The sequence below is a fragment of the Bos javanicus genome, chromosome 2 (genome assembly GCF_032452875.1).
Source record: "Bos javanicus breed banteng chromosome 2, ARS-OSU_banteng_1.0, whole genome shotgun sequence".
NCBI lineage: Eukaryota > Metazoa > Chordata > Mammalia > Artiodactyla > Bovidae > Bos > Bos javanicus.
The window spans coordinates 31,826,122-31,848,122 of record NC_083869.1 but is presented as its reverse complement, the minus strand read 5'-3'; the positions used below and the strand labels follow the sequence as shown (position 1 = coordinate 31,848,122).

Here is a 22,001-nt window from a genome sequence, read left to right as displayed (position 1 = left end):
CTTGCTCAGCCAAAATAAATAACTGGCTCTGCAATAAAGTGGACCAGGCTGGATCAGTTAGATTCCAGTAATTTCAGTGCTACCTGGCTGAAGGGTTATATGAAAATGTTCTTGAGGTTTCAACATTTCAATCTGTATTTATAGCATGTATGAGAGACAGAGATGGAGAGTGAGACAGACAAACCAACTACAGACTCCCCGCAAAATTTGCCTGATCTAATGGGGTGAAGAAAAAACAAACTTGCTTCCATGGAAAACATGTACACTTGAGAATCTGACAGGTATATAGATTTGTGCAAGGTGTAACTCTGGGTCAGGTATTCTATCACCGATTCTTTGTATTCGTATATGTAAAATGGAGATGAAATTAATGTACCTTGCAGGGTTACTATGAAGCTAAATACTGAGTGTCTATCAAGATGAAAGTGAAGCCTCTAAGTAGGGGCCCTGCACACACGAGATACACATTAATAGTAGCTATCACACATATACATTCATATTAAAATAAAAAGAAGTTTTCTTTGCCACACCACCTGTAACTCTCAAAATAGACTTTGGATTCAATGCATGCATGTGTGCTCAGTCACTCCAGTCATCTCCAACTTTTTGTGATCCTCTGGACTATTGCCCGCTAGGCTCCTCTGTCCATAGGATTTCCCAGGCAAGAATACTGAAGTAGGTTGCCATGCCCTTCTCAGGGGATCTTCCCAACCCAGGGACTGAACCCACATCTCCTGTATCTCCAGCACTGCAGGCAGATTATTTACTGCTGAGCCACCAGGGAAGTCCTTTGGATTCGATAACCCTACCATATTTTTAATGTCACGTGCTCCTCCTCCTGACCTCAGTAATCTGCAGTGTGCTTAAATGGATCAGAAACAATAATAGTAGCACATCTAATAACAACATAGCATGTCTCTGAAACTTTCCTAAGCTTCTCTGGGACATTGAAGTCAAATGAAGTGCAGAAAACTCCCAGCTGTCATGATTTCATAAGTCAAAATGTTCTTGCCTACAAGGTTTCAGGATCTCACAAACACTAAGCCTCATATGTGTGCAGACCATGACGTGAAGATGGTACAATGTGACACGCCATCACTAGCAGAAATGAGAGATGGGCAAGGACCACGCCAGCAAACTACAGATAATTTGATGTAAACGCAAAATGAATTTGCTTAGCCTCCAAATGGTTAAAACTTGCATTTGGGTCTTCTCAGTAGTAGACTTTAAGTCAGATTCTACCACTTTCTGATGCAAAAACCTCCAGATACTTTTTGCCTTACTCATTGTAAAAGTTCAGTCCCCTCCATAGCCTGAGGGCCCCATAGAAGCTCCATGCAGTCCCTTTCCACTACTCTCCTGACTCCCTAAGTGCCCACCTCTCGGCTGCTTCCTGAACACAAGCAGGTTGCCAAGTCCAGGCCTTCCCCCTTTATGTTCCCTTCTTCCTGAACAATCTTCTTCCATTTAAGTGAGAGAGATGCTCCTATCTGCTTCGATCTCTACCCAAACATCACACTGTCAGGGACACCTTCCCTGATTTCCCTGCCAGCCCTAGACTCCCTACCCCATTCTCTGCCTTCATTTTCTCCCCAGTGCTAACCATTACTTAAGAATTACTTAAGAGATTACCCATTTTAATCACGTGTCTCTTGTCTTTCTCTTCCCATCAGAATGCAAGTTCATCAGGGCATTGCTTTTTGTCTATTATGTTCCTACTGTACCCCCAGGATCCATATACAAAACAGGCTTGTGAAAAACAGTCAATTGACATTTGTTAACCTATTGGAAGAAAGCAATTGGGAAACGCAGAGTGGGCAAAGGAAGTTCCTAGTTTTTGTGGAAAAAAAAAAAACTGAAAATACTCAGGATTTTTGTTTTAATGTACACATATATATAGAAAGGTAGTTTACACAAGTGAACACACAGGCGAGAGATGTCAAAATAGAGAAACTAAAGAAACATTTCAGTGCTGTTAAATTGTGGATAGCATGCATGCGTGCATGCATTGGAGAAGGAAATGGCAACCCACTCCAGTATTCTTGCCTGGAGAATCCCAGGGACAGAGGAGCCTGGTGGGCTTTCGTTTACGGGGTCGCACAGAGTCGGACATGACTGATGCGACTTAGCAGTAGCATTGTTTACTTCTTGACATCTTTATTTCTAAGTTATTGGCAGTGAGCCTAATTATTTTTGTACTAAAAATATTTTTAAAAAATAACAGACTATCCCTTCACCTTTAGAATTCTGTGCATTGAAAATCCAGTATTTCTATCAGAGAGAGAGGTCAACAATGTCCCCTGAACAACATGCAGAGCTCACTAGCTGGTCACCAAAGTCTTGGCAAATGGTTTGTCCTTTGGTTCTTTAAGTCAACAAGACGCAAAGAAGATTTACAGTTCAATATGTGAGGGCCTCACTCTATTGACAAAGGACATTGTCATCTGCACAGCATATTTAAGGGGGAAACACTCCATCCTACTTGTTTTCATTTCAACATGCAAATAGCAAAAATGTTGCTTAATATCACTCTTAGGCTGAAAAGATATTGCAAGAGTATTTATAAGCTACATACTCACAAATACAATTCAAAAACACACTGGTTTTACTCTTCATGCTGAGAAAGACCACAGCACCATAAAAGTTGTTTTTGTCACACTGTTAAAGAAGTGGAAGAAATAAAGAGGAAAAAACTGTTCCTCAAGAGTTTATTTGGATAGTCATTAACTATTATCATCTGACATCTCAATGTATCCTTACAGAAATAAAGCAGTAGATTTTTTTTAAAAAAGGAAGGGAAGGTGGTAAATCTAATACACATTAGTAATTCAATAGCATTAATGTCTGCAATTTTTCTACTGTATAAAGATATTATCTGAGTAAAAACAAAGAGAAAAAAAAAGAACACAATAAAGCTTTGGGACTCAATTTCTTTCTCATAAGCTTTGGCCTAATGCTTGGTTAATGAAACCATGAAACAATATTCTCACATCTTTGATTTTATTTCAGCAGTTTCCAGAAAATACAGTAATGGAGAAATATATTTCTATTCAGTGCCTAAAAGTTTAAATTTAGTATGTAGCTCAAATTAATTCTCAATGTTCCATTTTAAGCTTCTACATTAAAAGACTTGCACAAATCTTTTTATTCCTCATATAACCTACAGTGGTCTCCATGAACACTGCTGCTTGATTTACAGAGTAGATTTTATTACTGAACTTCAAGCTCTTTGTTAGGGATAAATCATAGTGACTGCAACTGTAAAAGATGTTTAATGATTTTTAAAGTCTCTCAAAGAGAAAAAGTTAAGAGTATAAAATACTTTTATTAGATATTATGTTAGTTAAGAGCTATATTGCTAAAAGCCATAAGTAAACAAAATAGTTTGGAATTATGGCACGTGCCTTTTGAGAGTTACCACCACACTTCTAAGAGGCTAATGATCATAAATAGAAGTTAAATTAGTTACAAATGGCAAGGAAGAAAATATACATTGGGTTTTTTCTGGCCTATTAAGGTTAGACAGCAAGTCACACAGACCAGTATAGCATACCTGCAAGATTCGAGTTTTCCTGGCAGGTATAGGCTCAGTTGGAAAAGACTCTGATGCTGGGAGGGATTGGGGGCAGGAGGAGAAGGGGATGACAGAGGATGAAATGGCTGGATGGCATCACTGACTCGATGGACGTGAGTCTGGGTGAACTCCGGGAGTTGGTGATGGACAGGGAGGCCTGGCATGCTGCGATTCATGGGGTCGCAAAGAGTCAGACACGACTGAGCAACTGAACTGAACTGAACTGAATAGGCTCAGCTGTGAAGATCAGCTGACATGTTATGGCCCATTAACTCTCAAACAGAGTGTGGGAGGGTGGGCTCGGGTTCAGAATCCCTGTGGGGACTATCCAAGCTTCTTTTCTGCAGATTTCCCTCTGTCCTCTCCCAAGGTCTTGACACATCTTAGGACAGCAATCTTCAAACAGCGAGTACTACAGACACTTTCTGAACTGTTTAGGGAATGCAAGGGACTTTAAATGAACCAATCACTTTCCAGAATTTTTTGAAGATGGATCCTCCTAAGAACAGGGACTTCCCTGGTGGCTCAGACAGTAAAAGCATCTGCCTACAATGCAGGAGACCTGGATTCGATCCCTGGGTCATGAAGATCCCCTGGAGAAGGAAATGGCAACCCATTCCAGTATTCTTGCCTGTAAAATCCCATGGACGGAGGAGCATGTCAGGCTACAGTCCATGGGGTCGCAAAGAGACACAACTGAGCGACTTCACTTCACTTCAGTTCCTCCTAAGAACATAACTTTTCTGCCAACATCATCTCCACTGTACTTCATAAGACAAAGGCAAACTTCTCATTCAAACTGAACCTTGCTTTGGTACACTGCTCTTGGGCAGAAACATATTTCCTTTGTTCTATGTATCAAACAAAGGAAAATGTTTATAATACTAGTAGCTAGCTATGCAAGAAAGTGAACGACACTCATAGCTAGGTATAAAATTCTCAGTTCTTTAAACAAATGGAAGGAACAAACTGTGCTGTCACTGACAGATTATTTAAAATAATTTTGATGATTTACTACTAAGTTGTTTGATATATAATGCAAAGGAGTTGGTGGTAGGCTAAGTGATAGATACCCATATCTTAATCCCTGAAAACCTGTGAATGTTACCTTACATGATAAAAAACAAAGCTTTGCATATATAATTGATTTAAGGATCTTGAAGTAAAGAGATTACCCTGGGTTATGCTGCATAAAGCCTAAGTGCTACTGTTAAAAGACAGTGGCAATGGGAGATTGCACATGGACAGAAGAGAGCACGGTGTGACCATGGAGGTAGAGAGTAGAGTGATGCAGCCACAAGCCAAGGCATGCCAGCAGCCACGAGAAGCTAGAAGAGATGAGAAATGAATTCTCTTCGTGAACCTCCAGAAGAAGTTCATCCCTGAAGATACCTTGAATTTAACCCACTGATACTGATTTCAGACTTCTGGCCTCCAGAATGGTAAGGGAATAAACTTCGGTTGTTTTAAGCCACCAAGTTTATGCTAATTTGTCACAGTGGCCAAGGGAAACTAATATAAAACTCTAAGAATCAAATGGCACTGTCCTAACAAACTCCTTCCTTTTTCATCTACCTATATGTTTTTTAACAGCAATATCTGTAAAAATAAGAAAAGGGAGACAAAACTGTTGTTAAATTCTGTCCCATTCTAGCAGGAGAATGGAAATAGTTTATAAGTTTTTAAAAGGTATGAGAGGAAAAGCCTCTACAAGTTCACAATACAGAGATGCATTTCCAACTGAAAATAAGACTATTTTTTATGTTTATGACTTTCAAATGTGAAGGAATTATTTATTTAAGAAAAATTTAGGGTATACACTCGCATAAAGTGAAACACCACTGTGGGTATTTCCCATGGCTGTACTATAATTAATGCAAAATGTAGCCCACATTACAGCATATTTTAGTAACCTCTCAAAATTTTTCTTTGTGCTGCTGCTGCTACTGCTAAGTCGCTTCAGTCATGTCCGACTCTGTGTGACCCCATAGACGGCAGCCCACCAGGCTCCCCCATCCCTGGGATTCTCCACGCAAGAACACTAAAAATTATTATGCAATGTATCTTTCCATCAACTTAGACTCTATGGTTTAGCTCCCAAATTTCCATAGATCATTATGGAAACAATGAGAGGTGGTAAATTTGTAACACTTCTATCTTTATTTCTATTCTTATTTTTTATTCTTATTCTTATTATTTCTATTCTAGTGCTACTTCATTTTTCTCTCAATCATCACCAACAAAAATTAAACACAAAGAAAAGGATGATTCATAACTGTCCTCTGTCTTTCCATAAGTGAAGCAAACCTTTGCCATATGATCAAAATTATAAAGGACAGAAAAGCAATGATATGGCCATGATTTTGTGTTCTTACCTAGACCTACATGAGGCAGGTGCTCAAAAAGGGTCCAGCTGTGGTCATCAATGTAATGATTCTTCAGGATCAACAGCTGGCAAACATCTCGGGCAGTTATGTCACTGGGTACCTCTAAAGCTCTGCTGGTTTCATCTTCACTGTATACTTTAATTACCTGTGTATGTAGAAATAAAAAAAAAAAAAGAGAGAGCTGGAATAGTCTGTTTAAAATATCATTCTAACAAGTCATTGAACTTACTGGTTGAGCTAATTACAAATTCCTCATACAGTCTATTTTACATCTAATTTTCTTATACATGGAGCAAATGGTGCCCATCCAAGACTTGTTTATAACACGTCAAAGTCACTCTGTCCGACCACTTCCAATCTGTTAAGTGTGTAAACGTCAGGCTATTCAATGACCATTCAATATCATTTTCCACTACTCTGATCTACTAAAAAGCTATTCATCTCTTATCAACATTTAAAATTGTCCATTCCACATTTTAATCTGTAAATAATCCAAGTAACACAGGTGATTTATTCTCAGATATACACAAGTTGTAATAGCAGCAAAGATTTCTCTATTTCAGCTTATAGGAACTTTGGCAAAGACTGGCTAGATGCTCACAAAATCCTTTTTTCTTTTCTGCCTTGCATGTAGTTGTGTCCGCAGGATTGAGATTTGGTCAACAGGATGTAAGTACATGCAATGTGACACTTCCAGGCCTAGTCCCTACAGCTCTCCCACATACTGTCCTCCATTCTCTTACACCACCTGCTCACTGAATAGTGAAAGTGAAGTCGCTCAGTCATGTCCGACTCTTTGCGACCCCATGGCCTGTAGCCTATCAGGCTCCTCCGTCCATGGGATTTTCCAGGCAAGAGTGCTGGAGTGGATTGCCATTTGACAAAGACCTAAAGAGGAGAGCAGAGTATGGGACAGAAGGAGGCTTTGTCTCTGAATGACGACATAAAAGGTGTTCAACTAGGAATGCCTGCAAGGAATTTTGACAAGAGCAAGAAATTAACTTTTACTGCTAACTTATTGTGATTTTGTATTTATCTATTACAGCAGCTTATGTCACCCCCAAAATAAACAGAATCAGAGAAAGTTTCATGTACAGCACTCCCTTCAACATTTACCAAGTTGTGCTACATGCTAGAATTTCCACTATTAACTATAGTATGTCAAATATAAATTAAATTATTTATGATGAACTAAATACCTATGAAAATAGTATAGTAAGATCAACACACACAAATGTCCGGACGTTATAAGAAAACTCAATATAAGAAATATTCTCGCTATAAAAATGTTGACATTTAAACATTTTTAGCAATTCAAATAAATGAAAATTAAAATGATATATCAATTCTCTCCTATTGATTATTTTTCTAATTACATAAAATGACTGGAATGAAACAGTTACTCTCTTACAATGACAGAGTGTTATAAATTGGTAAAACTATTTTTTACATCTATTGGAAAGTATCAAAAGCATTAGAGAGGCTATTTCTTCAACTTAGTAATTTCATTTAGGCAAACTATCTCAGTAAATCTGTCCTAAATGTGGAGAAAATAGCTTTAGGCATAGACATGTCCTGCAAAGCATTATGTATGTTCTATCAACCTAAATATTCCACAATAAAAGAGTGGTAAACCATAGTACTTTCATAAAATGGAGTATTATAAGGTGCTTAAAAATGTTATTCAAGAAAATGACATAAGAACTTTAAAAAAAATTCTTAAAATAAGGACACCAAAGTATAAGTTATGCACAGTCTTACTGGCTGGATTGGCCACCAGGCACTGACTCATTGAACTGGCATTTTGATTGGCTTTTAGAGAACCACTGCCTAGGAAGGCAGTGCCATCAGTCTCTGTGATGCTGGCAGCTCTGCCTTCAGCTCAGCGACAGAGTAGTGGAGCTGCTGGAAACTGCTCGTCACAGCTGACTGTTAAACATTCAGGAACTCGGCCAGCCAGGCATCCTGAAATCAGCCATGGTGGGAGAATGTATACTCAAGAATATGGCAAATGCTACAAATAGGTCTTTTTTAAGAAAAAATTTTTAGAGCCAGTTTACCCCTGCATGATTGCCTCAGCTCCACAGAGAATATATTATCTAGATGGATCAATCAATGCCCAGAGTTTCCCTGGCAACAATGACTATTTCAGAGATGGGGACATGACCTAATCAGAGCTGATCAGGGCCAATCTGGACTCATAAAGTGGGTCTTCTTTTCCACTGGGCAGGGATAGGTGTGGCTGCTACTGTTCACAAAGAGAAAGACTATGGAAAAATAGGGTCCCACATGGAATAAATCACACCAAGAGATGAAAGAGTCCTGAGAATAACCCTGAACCCTTGGACCAAGTAATTTTGAAGTCTTTGTGTTTTAATCATATGTGTGCTATGAGGCTGTACACTTCTAGTGGTAATATCCACCTACTTATCTCCCTTGTTCTGGCCATAGACCTTCTCTAACTCCTCCATACTGCTAGAGGAATAAACTTCCTAATAGCTGATCATATCAGGTCATTCTTCTAAAATTCTTCAGGGGCTCTTCATTGTCCTAACCCAAGCAGCTCATTGTGCAAAGTCCCCATGCAAAGTGCAAATCCTCTGCTAAGTGTTTTAATATAAGGCTGGCTTCCTAGGTGGTTCAGTGGTAAAGAATCCACCTGTCAATGCAGAATACATAGGAAATGTGGGCTCAAGTCCTGGGTCAGGAAGATCTCCTGGAGAAGGAAATGGCAACCCACTCCAGTATTCTCGCTTGGAAAATCCCATGGACAGAGGAGCCTAGCAGGCTACAGTCCACGGGGGCGCAAAGAGATGGACACGACTGAGTGACTGAGCATGCACATGTACGTCAGCGAAAGAGTTGGCTGTTGCCCTCAGAGAGCTGAAGCACAGTGGGGAAAGCAGTATTCAAAACAAAAGAATAATTAGAAAGTAGGACATAAAAATGCAGTATGTTACTCAGTCATCAAATGGGTATTAGGAGAAGCCCAAAAGACATCCCTGGGAAAGTGATATTCAGGCTAAGACCTGAAGGAGGAGTGGGCAGTAGCTAGGCAAAAAGAGTAAGAGCGTTTCAGGATAAGAGAAGTGAAATCATACAAAGTCCCTGGGGCAAGCAAAAACTTGGCAGGTTCTAATGATTAAGAGAATCAGGGGTGGCAGGAGCAGCAAACAGAGAGCATGGTCCTAAGGAAGCAAGTCGTAAACACAGTGGTCCTAACAGGGGTGTTAAGACCCTAAGCTCAGAACTGACTTAAGAATCACTGAGATTATAGGTGGTAAACAAACTTGTGGACATGGATATATCAGCCAAGGGAAAAAAAGAAGAAGCATGAGGGGAAAAAAGAATCTAGGAAATTCCAGTATTTAATGGTGAGTTAGAGTCAAGAAAAGTCTGAAAGATGAAGTGAAATAGAGAACCAGGGAAGTGGGGCCCCAGGAAACAAAGCCCAAAGAAGTCCCTGAGAAATTCCAGTATTTAATGGTGAGTTAGAGTCAAGAAAAGTCTGAAAGATAAAGTGAAATACAGAACCAGGGAAGTGGGGCCCCAGGGAACAAAGCTCAAACTCTAGCACACACCCAGCTGCATGTGTGTGCTCGGTTATTCAGTCGAGTCTGACTCTTTGCAACCCCGTAGACTGCAGCCCGCCCGGCTCCTCTGTCCATGGAATTCTCCAGGAAAGAATACTAGAGTGGGTTGCCATTTCCTTCTCCAGAGGATCTTCCCGACCCAGGGATCAAACCCACATCTCCTGCACTGGCAGACAGATTCTTTACCACTGAGCCACCTGGGAAGCCCCTCACAGCATGCGTACCCCCAGCAAGTCAGCCTATGGAACAGGTCACTCTGACCTTAGACAAATATGATATATATTTGCTACTTCTTCTATTTGCTCATGAGGTATCCTCTACTTGAAATCTTTGCTCCAAACACCAACAACATGATTTATTTGGCAAATTCCTACTTATCATTTGGCTCCAATTTCCACAGCACTTCCTCCAGAAAGTCTTCCTTGACTGCCCCTGGCTTTGTAATGTGCCCATTTCAGTACTCTTATTTTATAATTTTCTATTTGAATATCTTTCTCTTCAACTGTATTAGTAAGCTCCTTTAAGGAAAATCTCTATTTACTCACCATTTGACATGATATCCCAGGGACTGAGTGCAAGTAAATGTATGGCTTAATAAAGATCTTTGGAACAAATGAATTTTGTACCCGTGCAAAATGTTTTGCACATAATACTCAATGCATATTTGTAAATTTTAATTTAGAAAAATTTTTCTGTTGCAAAAGTATAAATTGATCAAATTTTAATGCTTGGGAAATTAAAATTCTTCTATTTTTCTTATAAATAATCCTAGGTAAGAACTGACAATATTGCCATCAGCTGACAGTTCTGAGTTTTGAAGTCACTGAGGCAGCTATAAGGTCATTTTATATCAGAAAAACTAAGAAATAAAAATCTGGAGACACTGCCAAAATCAGATGCAAGTGGCTGAGCCCTCAATTCAATTCCTTTACTTTAGGGTTAATATGTGTGGCTCACTAAGATCCCAAGATCTATTTGGAATCTCAGTGTTTCCTGTGATTGCAACTGGGTAGGCTGTTGTTCTTATGTCTGTGTCTTCAATGCCTTCAGACAAATCTCAGCATCACACAATTGATGAGGTGCTAAGAGATGCCGTCCACTATGCTGCTGTGGCCAAGCAGTGGTGGGAGCATTTGCCAAAAGCAACATGAAGATGACCAATCCTGAGAGGACAAGATCTGACTTGGCGCTGCTCCTTCATGTGAAACAATGATAAGGCGCCATTTCAGTACCCTCAGAGGCCACTGCCCACTCCATGCCAGGGAACGAGGGATTGGGAATGAGCTAGTGGCCATTGGACAGGTTCCCTGGACTTCCTGACTACCCCCATGCTTTCTTACAGTAAACTCCCATCACGTAGGATAACGGAGCATGCCTCTTATTTTTCATGCTCTATTGTTTATATCAGAGGAACTACGAAATGAAAATCTGGAGATATTCTGAAGTCTAAGCCAAATTTAAGAAGAGAACAAAAACAGAGCAAGAGGTAAATGTTGGGGAAAACGAAAATGACATCTAACCAACCAGGAAATGCCATTAATCTCTTCAGTTGACGTTGCTACAAATTTTTTAAAAAAATAAAGTTGCCAAGAATTGAGACACATAAATTTAGAAGGACAAGGCCAATTTAAATTTCTGGAATAAGTACATGTACTCATTTTTAAAGTAAATAACACTTGTTAGAAGAAAAACTCAATATTTTTGCTTGAACTTCATTTCAAATCCTTCTTTTAAAAAAATAGTTCCATTTAATGCTGACATTTGTCCAAAATACACATTTATCTATGAAGGATAAAATTACATTTTTGGTTGATATTCCACAGTCCCTGTCATCTCTCAGATCTATTCAGTATGTATGAAAAACTCCTTACACTACCAATGGAGAGGCTTTGTTAAAATGTCTCATTTTTGTTTCTACTTATTTCTCCTTGAAATATATGAAAAGGGGAAAGATAATCTAACCCTTAACTCTTTAGTAGGTTGAATATGCCCCTTGTCAATACTATTATTACACTAAACTTTCACATTTAAGAAAATATCAAGTCATAAGTGAAACTACATGACTACTACAGATTTAAATTAAGGTACAAACTTTTGTGATCATACAAAAACCAAATAGCAGAGTTGCTCGTAAGAATTATTAGAGCTAAACAGTGGTATCCTATTTCCTCCACATACTGAAAGATAAAAACAGAGAGATATGGAGATCATATAATCATGCTATTTAATAAAGGGATATTGTACATTTCTAATTGAGTGAGTGAGTGAAAGTCACTCAATCGTGTCCGACTCTTTGCGACCCCGTAGACTATCCAGTCCACGGAATTCTCCAGGCCAGAATACTGGAGTGGGTAGTCTTTCCCTTCTCCAGGGGATCTTCCCAACCCAGGGATCGAACCCAGGTCTCCCGCATTGCAGGCGGATTCTTTACCAGCTGAGCTATCAGGGAAGTCCTTGTAGTGGCCCAAATCCTCAACTTTCTATATAAAGTAAAAAAAAATAGGATAAAAAGAAGTCATATCAATTGATCCATGAGATCATTTGCAATTGTATATTAGCAAGAAGAAATCCTCCTGGAACCCTAAAGAAGAACAGGAACTGTCTTTGTCTCATCAATGAGCAAACGCTTGATTAGCAAGAAGACAAGCATTGATAAGATCTGTCTATAACATCCCGCCAGGATGAACAGAGAGAGCTCCGGAGGACAGCCAACAATGTACACACAGGCTGTGTTGAGGAAGCCCTCAAGTATCACTATAATCCTGACAGAGCAGCCTTGGCCTTTAGAGTGGTTTACAGTTTAAACTGCTCTGGGAGCATGTGGCATCCAGCAATGAAAACGTAATATAAAGACCCAGTAGCCCCTGCAAGAGGACATGCCGGCATGTGGATGGAGCAGCTCTCTGTTTTGGCTGACATCCTTATCAAGGCAGTTTATATACTTTACACCCCAACTGCCCTAGACTGGCCCTTCATAAATAAATAAGTGGAGGCAAGAGATTAAAAAATTAACATAACTCATTTTGACATCAGGAGACACAACAATGTTCAAATATATAAAAACAGCAAGAAATGGTTAACTTCAGAAAAGATCTGAAAGCCTAGGGACTAAAAGAGATGAATGACTTAAAACATAAGACGAAGACTATCACCAAAAAGTAGAGACTGAAGTTGAAAGTCAATTTGATATATATTGCTTTGCCCTCAAAGCACACACAGTGGTCATCTGTTATTTTCTCTGGAAATTCTGATTCTTAGAACAGATTATGTGGGAAGCCTCAGGAGAACAGATTATGTGGGAAGCCTCAGGAAAGCCCTGGGAAGGGGCTAAGCAGTCAGCCTTTCTCCTCCTTCCTGAAGACTCAAGAAAGTGATGGAACAGGATGGCTAGTTCCTTTCCAAACTGGATTCATCCTAGAATAAGGGGAAAAACTCAGGATTGTCATCTGGTCATTTGGCAATACCACAAAGCAGAAAGAGGCACTGGGCCCATTGGCAAGTAACTAGCTACTTGATAACCTTCCCCCATTTATTGCTTTTTTCTTCAGAGAAAAGAGGAAAAGGTGATAATCATTCAGCAGGTAAAAAACAAGCACAGACTAAGCATAACTACATGAGCAAGAATCTACAGGATGAAGCAAGAGACCTTTTTTAAAAAAAAAGAAGAAAGAATGAGCAAAACAGAAGGAAAAAGACCACTGGATATGGCCGTTTTCTGTGTCAAAGTTTCTATTTTGGGAAAAATTAAATTTTATTTTTAGATTAAGTACCCTTAAATTGGAGAAGGAAATGGCAACCCACTCCAGTACTCTTGCCTGGAAAATCCCATGGATTGAGGAGCCTGGTAGAGTCCATGGGGTCGCAAAGAGTCAGACATGACTGAGCGACTTCACTTCACCCTTAAATACCACATTTAATATTTAATTAAATATAAGTTAAACACTATCATTTCAATACCAAGATCTTACTAGAATGAAAATTACCTAACTTTTCAAAAGAAAGATAAATGCATTTATTGTACCTATTAATTATATATGATGTTTATATAATTAATAGAAAATAAGGAACAAGGTAAAGTCCATAGAAATTTGATTTCAACTAGGTCCCAAAGTAAAGCTTATTTCCACTGCTCTTTAAAATGTTATCATCCAAGTAAAGCCAGATTATAAAGATATCTTTTAACGCTTCAGATTTTTTTTCTCCATTATTTTTAACTGATAGGCAATGTACCTAAAACAGTGAAATATTTTTATATAGAGGTCAGAGTAGCCCTGGATTTTTACATTCTTCTAAATAAGGAACGCAACGTCCTAAGATAAGAAGAGAAAGATATTTTGAATTAAGCAGCTCAGTGTGTTCCCTTGAAGGAAATGGCAAATAATATATTCATTCTTGCTTTTTCCAAACCTCTAGCAAAACGTTATATTTAAAAACAAAGACTGTTCCAAAAGATCCTAACAGTTCAAGAAAAGCTGTTGCTTCCTTATTGCTACCCTTCACATTTTGCTAGCTGTCAAATATTTATTAAGAGCAAAACAGTACATAGTTTGGAGAAATCAGATAGTAGGGACTTAAATTCTTGTCATTAGATGAGACATTCAACAACATATTTTATTTGAGCATGAGCATTACATGTTCAATTAGCTATCAGATATTAACTCAAAATAGATACTGTCACCAATATCAGAATTACAAGTGACTGACATAAATGGGTTCATTTCATACTCCGGTGGCCCCTTTCAATTTTATTCCCTATGATCCTTCCCTTATTCTCTAACTCTGATCATATTTTTCTCAGTTTCTTTAAACAGCCATGCCCCTTCCTGACATGGGGTCTTTGAACCTTTTACTACCACTGCCTAAAACACTGTCCCTCCACCTTCTGCTTCTCCTCCCTCAGATAAACCATCCGTTCTGTGGGCAAGTTTTCAATGCTCCTCCCAGTGTAGGTCCCAGCCCTTTGTTTCATGTGTGCATACGTGCAACCATGTGATTACTATCCATCAGCTTCCACTACTCAGCATGCTGCGTGACACCAGGGATGACGTCAGTATGTGACTCCCAAGATGTTCCTCCAGCAGTCAGCACAGTGCCTAGCACAGCGTAAACACTCCTTCAGTGATGACTGATGCCATCACGAACAGCTCTGTAGGAGACAATATTAGGGATTCCAAAACAGTAGCTTGGAAACCTCACAGGGTTTAAAAACTTCTAGGGGAGGAAGGGCCCACATGAGACCAAAGAGAAAACACAGGCAAAGTTTTCAAGAAATCGGCAGACTCAACAAAAGTGGATGAGATGACATCTCTAGGACTTTGTGAGAATTTGAAAAAAATAAAGACCATATGGGTGGAACAAATATCATAAGCAAAGATACTTGGACTGAAAAGGCAAAAACTATGCATGAAACAGAAGATGAAAGACTCAGTTGAGATGAGAGAGGCCGAATTCCCAAGACCAGGGAAGGAAGCATGGGCACTGGGAGGCCTATGGAAGAAGTACCTTGGCCCAGCACTCTGGACACTGGTTTCCATCAGTGCAAACTAGCGAGGAGGGCACCCCAAGAGTGGATCCCTTTTAATATACACAGATGACAAACTACCTTTTTTTCAATGGCTGGAAATAGATAATTAAGTTTTAAAAAGAAGTTTTACTAGAATAAGATTATCAAGTGGTAAGAGAATGATAAATAACCATATGGTGATCTAATCATTTGGGAACAAGTTCAGTTACAAGTAACAGAAAAATCTATTTGACAATGGCTTATTAACCAAATTAAAATTTTGATTTTTTTTCTTTTTCTCACATTTGAAACCAGAGGTGGACAGCTCAGGGTCTGATGAGGCCCTTCCATCAAGTTAACTATGGATCCAGGCTCTTTAAATGTCAGCTCACAATCCCTCAGGGTCACAAGGTGGGTCATCCCCACACCACCTCTGTAAAAATCCTCAACTTGGTTACATCTGGAGGTTATCACATTTTAGCAGGAACATTAGAGTGCGTGCCAGGATAAAGAGATGAAATAACTCAGAGTCGAAGCATCTGTGTGGCTGGGGATCCATACAGATCTTCTGGGAGTTCCGTATGAACTCAGAAAGCCAGGATGACGCTTTTTGCTGTATGAATTCATTTCCCGTCTAGCATCAGGGCCTGAGGCCCAGTGTGGCCTCACTACTGGAAATGCCCCAAGCCTGGCATGGCAGGGGATTTAGCACTGCCCCACCTGACAATCTGGATCGGTGACACTGGAGAATCATGCCCTGTCTAGGCTTCCAACCAAGAGAAGAAAGCGTGTCTGCAGGCAAAGAGGGGCCCAGAAACTCTCCTTCAAGCCCCTTTGCTCCTCTCTGTTCTTGATCCTTTCTGCTCTCCTTCTCAGGCCAAGAGCCAGGCAGACTGCTCATTCCTCGGACTTTCTTTCTCCCTCAAGGATAGCAAGAAAGACCCTAGCTCAAGCGGGGGTCCAATTTTATAAAGCAAGATATCAGAAGCCCTTTCAGTGCACTCTGTTACGTGGTAGGAAAAAGGGCAAAAGAAACAGCTCCAATTTCATTATAAAAGAAAGTAAACATTAAAATTAAGTCTAAAAATATCCCAAACCGTGGACACACACATATGCATATGAATATATTCATGTTATTTTAGGACCTAAATCCAACACAAATAATAAAGAGGGTCAAAGCACAAATCCCACTCTAATGTTCCCAGTAACTTCATCAAAGGAGTGTTCTCTGAAGCCTCAGTGTTTTTAAAACTCATGTAATTCCTGTGAAGATGCCAGTGCTGACTAATTCATCTTTGAAGTAAAAAAAAAAAAAACCTTCACAAGTGCTAATGCTTATTCATATTTAAAGCAGAAAACCACTGGTCATGCTTGTGTTGGACACAATGTTATTCCAGTATCTCATTTCAGTTTTTCAGCAGTCGTTTGTTCCCAGAATAACCATAAGACATGCCTAAGCGAAAAAGTTAATAACTGTCTCACACAGTGAGGAAGGACAAGTAGGGGAAGGGCAAGTGGAGAAGAGTTTAGAAAAGAGGAGAAAACATGAGGAAAGGAAAGAGAATATTTATCAGAGTCCAGGACCCATCAGACTTTTTGCTGTAAATTCTTGAGCCGCCTGGCATCAACCAAAGCACTTTTAGAACCTTCCTGTTTCAGTGATTTTCAAAAGCATATCTTCTCATATTTAACTTCTCTGAACCTTAGGTGTAACTTACCATCAATGGTTATGGCATAGTTTAATTGGAAGCATATAAGATAATGATACTTTTTGTGATGTAGGGTGCCAGAGAATCAATGAAATACGTGATATTCAGTCTTCTGATACACCTGCGGGTATTATTTCATGAACTTTTAACAGCATGCAAACTATCACTTTCTAGACCTAACATTCCCATATTGAGATAGCACTAGGGAAAACTGATTTATATCCATTTTTTATAATTTTACCTTTTCTCACTTTTCTAAATATTTCTTTTCTATCAGTGCAAAGCATGTGTATCAGTATAAAACATATATAGTTCCATAAAATGGAGTAGGAAATGGCAACCCACTGCAGTGTTCCTGCCTGGAGAATCCCATGCACAGAGGAACCTGGGGTGGCTATAGTCCATGTGGTTGCAAAGAGTCGAACACAACTGAGTGACTAAGTACAAGCACATTCCTATAAAAAAAATACTGTTAGAATTATAAAATACTTAAGGCTGCCAGGACTCTTAGAAACACCCACTGAAATCTTCTCATTTTACACGTGAAGAAGCTGAGACTGAAGAGGGCCTGACTTGCCAGGGGATCCATCTGCTCACTGGCAGAACCTACCAGGGAATCCGTCTCTGGGTTCCTACCTGGTCTCTCCAATCTGCTTACCCAACTTTACGATGCTGTTTTGACAAGACATCTTGGATAAACACATTAGATAATTGAAAACCCAAATATGCAACCATATGCAAATACGGCTCAAAGCACCCAGCTTTTTGAATGTCAAAAAAGTTATTCTTTGTGTTTCACTTTTTTCAGCACAACTTGCCAGAAGAACAAAAAAAAAAAAAAAGGCATATTCAGAAACAGCCAGGAGAGGGAGTCTTTATTTCTCGGTGCAAATAAAGAAAGAAAACAGGATGCTTTGAAAGTTGTTTTAATTTTGTTAGCCCTTTAATATTTAATATTGCTTTATTATTATTGGGCTTCCCTGGTAGCTCAGTTGGTAAAGAATCTGCCTGCAATGTGGGAGATCTGGGTTCAACCCCTGGGTTGGGAAGATCCCCTGAAGAAGGAAAAGGCTACCCATTCCAGTATTCTAGTCTGGAGAATTCCATGGACTGTATAGTCCATGGGGTCACCAAGAACTGGACACGACTGAGTAACTTTTACTTTTTTCACTTTTACTATTATTAACCCTACTGTGGTCACGTATGGATGTGAGAGCTGAGTGCCGAAGAATTGATGCTTTTGAACTGTGGTGTTGGAGGAGACTCTTGAGAGTCCCTTGGACTGCAAGGAGATCCAACCAGTCCATTCTGAAGGAGATCAGCCCTGGGATTTCTTTGGAAGGAATGATGCTGAAGCTGAAACTCCAGTACTTTGGCCACCTCACGCGAAGAGTTGACTTATTGGAAAAGACTCTGATGCTGGGAGTGATTGGGGGCAGCAGAAGGGGACGACAGAGGATGAGATGGCTGGATGGCATCATTGACTCGATGGCCGTGAGTCTGAGTGAACTCCAGGAGTTGGTGATGGACAGGGAGGCCTGGCGTGCTGCGATTCATGGGGTCGCAAAGAGTAGGACACAACTGAGCGACTGAACTGAACTGACTGATAGAGGTCCTGTTTAAAATAGTTGTAAGCTTCTAACAAATTTAAATCTATTTTTAAACATTCTAAACTATTTGAATTTTTAAGATAAATCATGTCTAAATCTTTAATAAGAAGGGTTAGGGATGGGGTGTAGGGTGGTGTGTATATATTTTATACATACATATATATATATACACACACACACACACATATATGTATATATATATGTCACTTCTGGTGGTATATAATATAAAGTCCCCTTTCCTGGAACTCAAGCTGAGATCCTCCTTGGCATTTGGAATATCATGGCAAAATTTTTCTTCAAATCCTGATAAAACTACCCCAACTAATTTGACTTTTGAAGCTATAAAATAAAACTCCTGGTATCTTCACAGACACAACTGAATGTGTGTATCCAAATGTGAAGTCCAATTAGGAAGCTATAAACAACACAGGACAATGCTGTTTTGCCAAAATGGTTTTTTAATCCCTCTTTTGAAACTGTCTTAAGAGCAAGCATTTTTAATATCCTTTGGGAGTAGAAAATCTTTATCCTTTCAGAGAGCTTAATAACTGAAATAACCAAAAGTCTTACTTCTTGTTTTCTGCCAAAAAGAGATCCTTATTTTTCTAGATTTGGCTTAGGCTGCTGAGGCATGGCCAGGAGAGTCAGCCCTAAGACCGGCCCCGAGCAAGAGTCTTAGACTGTTAATCAGCCCAGCTATTTTTAATCTGCTTTCATTGCCAAAAGTGGACCAGACATTGTAGTTTGCAAACTAATACGAAGTATGGCCCTCATTCGTGCAGAGGTTCAGACTATGGCTTGAGGCCATAGTAGACTCCCAAAATCTGCTCTGTGATCAGATCCTAGACCACCAGCTTATCAACTATGAGTCTTAGATTCCTCATCCTGTAAAATGAGCAAAGTGACAGCAAACTCATAGCACTCCATTCATAATAGTGACTACTACGATACATTTTTGAAAGCAAAATAAGTTCCAAGAGATTTCTACTGAGGTCCAATGAACTCTCTCATATGGTTTGATCACTATATCTTTGAAGCAAGATTGAGTGCACATCAAGGAAAAAATAACTAGGAAGGCAAAAGACAGAGCGAGTAAAGAAAAAAAAGGTGAGATTTGTCCAAAGAGTAAACTACAGGTGGGCTTCCGTGGCAGCTGTGCTGGTAAAGAATCCACCTGTGATCAGGAGACCCCAGTTCAATTCCTGGGTTGGGAAGATCCTGGGAAAAGGGATAGGCTACCCACTCCAGTATTCCTGGACTTCCTTGGTGGCTCAGATGGCAAAGAATCCACCTCTCAGACAGCAAAAAATCTGCTTGCAATGTGGGAGACCGGGGTTCAAGCCCTGGGTTGGGAAAATTCCAGGAGGAGGGCATGGCAACCCACTCCAGTATTCTTGCCTGGAGAATCCCCATGGACAGAACAACCTGGCGGGCTACAGTCCATGGGGTTGCAAAGAGGTGGACACGACTGAGCGACTAAGCACAGTACAGCACAGACTACAGGTGAGAAGCAAGGGCTTGGCAGCTGCAGGGTGGAGCCCGCTCTGCAGCCTGCATGCGCCAATCAATTCTGACAGGCAGTCCCTGTGCAGGCAGGGCTTACCTGGGCTCAGTCCTGCCTCATCATTCATTAGCAGTGTGCTTTGGGTAACTTCTCCAAGCCTCACTTTTCTCATCCCAGACTGCGTTTGCCCACCAATCCTTTAGGGTTGTTAAGGGGATTAAAGAGACCGTGAAATTAGTGCTGAACACTGTATAGCTGCTTTTATTTCTATTGGTGTATGTGGATGGCAGGGAGTGCTCAAAACTGCCCAGGGCAACAAGCTGGGGGGTGGGCGCTGGGGTGAAACAGAGCTCATGAAAAAGCAGGGTGGACCAGCTAAAATGGGCCCTGAGTGCATGACTTCTCACCACAAGGTATGGAACATAGGGAAAAGGAAAGGAGTGCTACAGAAAGATAAAGAACGAAATCCTAGTAACAGGTCAGTATCAAAAAAGCCCAATTTACTTTTTTTAAAAATGTGTTTATTCAATGAATAGGAATTATATCTCAGCTTTGTACATTCCCTGTGCTGGGCACTTGAGTGTAGAGATGATCAAAACTGACACAGCCCCTATCAGCATATAGCTCACAGTCCAGTAATGTCCCTCTGTCTACTGAGACAATGTCTGAACACTAGGTACAACTTACCTCTTTCAGGAAGTCCCTGATGGATAATCCCTAGGAGAGTGAAAGGAGAAGTTATCTAAATACCTATCTTATTATATTTAAATCTATATTCCCAGATTTTAAAAAAAATATTCATCAGCATGTAATAGTTGGATTAATTTTTTAAATTCAAATTAGAGTCTTCATTTCAGAAAGTAACCAGAGGGAACAAGAATTTGAGAGACATATTGTCTTTTGTTCCCTGGCTGCACTGTATCAAGGACAACTACTTTTTGGTTGATTCATTTGTTATAAAAAAATTTTTGGATACCTACTTAACAGGATAGAGCCCCCACCACCACCATTTTTAATAGGCAGATTTTAAACTGTTTATGAAACTAGTAACACATGCCAGATGAGGGGGGAAAAAAAAGAAATTCACATTTGTTGAGCTTCTACTACATGTCAAGTACTTCTAAATATTTATCCTATTTAATCCTCACAACTGCTCTGTGAGGAAGCACCATCATTCCCAAGACAGAGAAACTGACTGTTAGAAAGGTTTAAAAAGAAGACACCTCAAGTCACAACACTGATCAGTGACAGAGCTGAGTTCAAACTCAGGATTTCCTGACTAAAATAGAATCTCCACTCTATCACACTTCCTAAAAGCACACTTTTAGGGAAAAGAAACATTCTGTGAAAACACAAAATCCATTCATCTATGTGGTACCCTTCCTGCATGAATATGCAACTCTGTTACCCTGTATAAAAATTAAAAGGACAGAAGAAAGATTAAGGTTTAGCAGGAATGAGAACTCCAGGCAAATAAGCAAAAACAGTACTCACTACCACTTCAAGACCACCTTTCAAGCAAGGCACCCACCTAAAGTCAAGTTACCATCTATGATCTCCACTAGCCTCCCCTTCTCAGGAAATCTGCTCTCTCCCCACTTACTAAATTTTTACTGTCTCCAATCAAGCAATAAAATATATTTGTTCAAAAAGCATAACCATATCTTATAGCTCGCATGACAATAATCAAAATCTAAGGGATAAACATTTTCTGCATGCCTTATATGTAGGAGGCACTTGACAGCTAGTTGCCCACAAAGAACCATCCTCCCTATCTCCTGATTCTGATGAGAAGGGCAGCGTGTGGAGTTCAAGGCCTATATTGCCAGGCTTCCCTTGGATCCAGACCACATGACACGATCCTGGCCAGTAAGTGGTGAGCAGAAGCTCCTGGTTATTCCCTGGTGGCCCATTAATAACTGACAGAAGTAGCCTGTATACCCTTGGTTCCTCCCATTTTGTATGCTAGGAATGTGAGCCGGATGACTAGCAATTTGCAATTGTCTTTCCATAAAAGGAAAAGGCACCCACACTAAGGATGGTACAATAGAAAGCAAGGGGCTTGGTTGCCTGAGGACATTGCAGGAAGGCTAAGTTAGCTTTGGACCAATTCTTGTAAAG

At 39.9% G+C, this 22,001-nt stretch overlaps 1 protein-coding gene across 5 annotated transcripts in view; it reads right to left on the bottom strand.

Moving 5' to 3' along the window:
* Window positions 1-22,001, bottom strand: part of GRB14 (growth factor receptor bound protein 14) — a 128,385-nt gene that overhangs the window by 42,558 nt on the left and 63,826 nt on the right. For all 5 annotated transcript variants that reach the window (XM_061436550.1, XM_061436579.1, XM_061436558.1 and 2 more), the window contains one exon: window positions 5,950-6,106. In XM_061436550.1, the coding sequence (XP_061292534.1) occupies window positions 5,950-6,106 (157 nt within the window). The remainder of the gene's footprint in view (window positions 1-5,949; window positions 6,107-22,001) is intronic.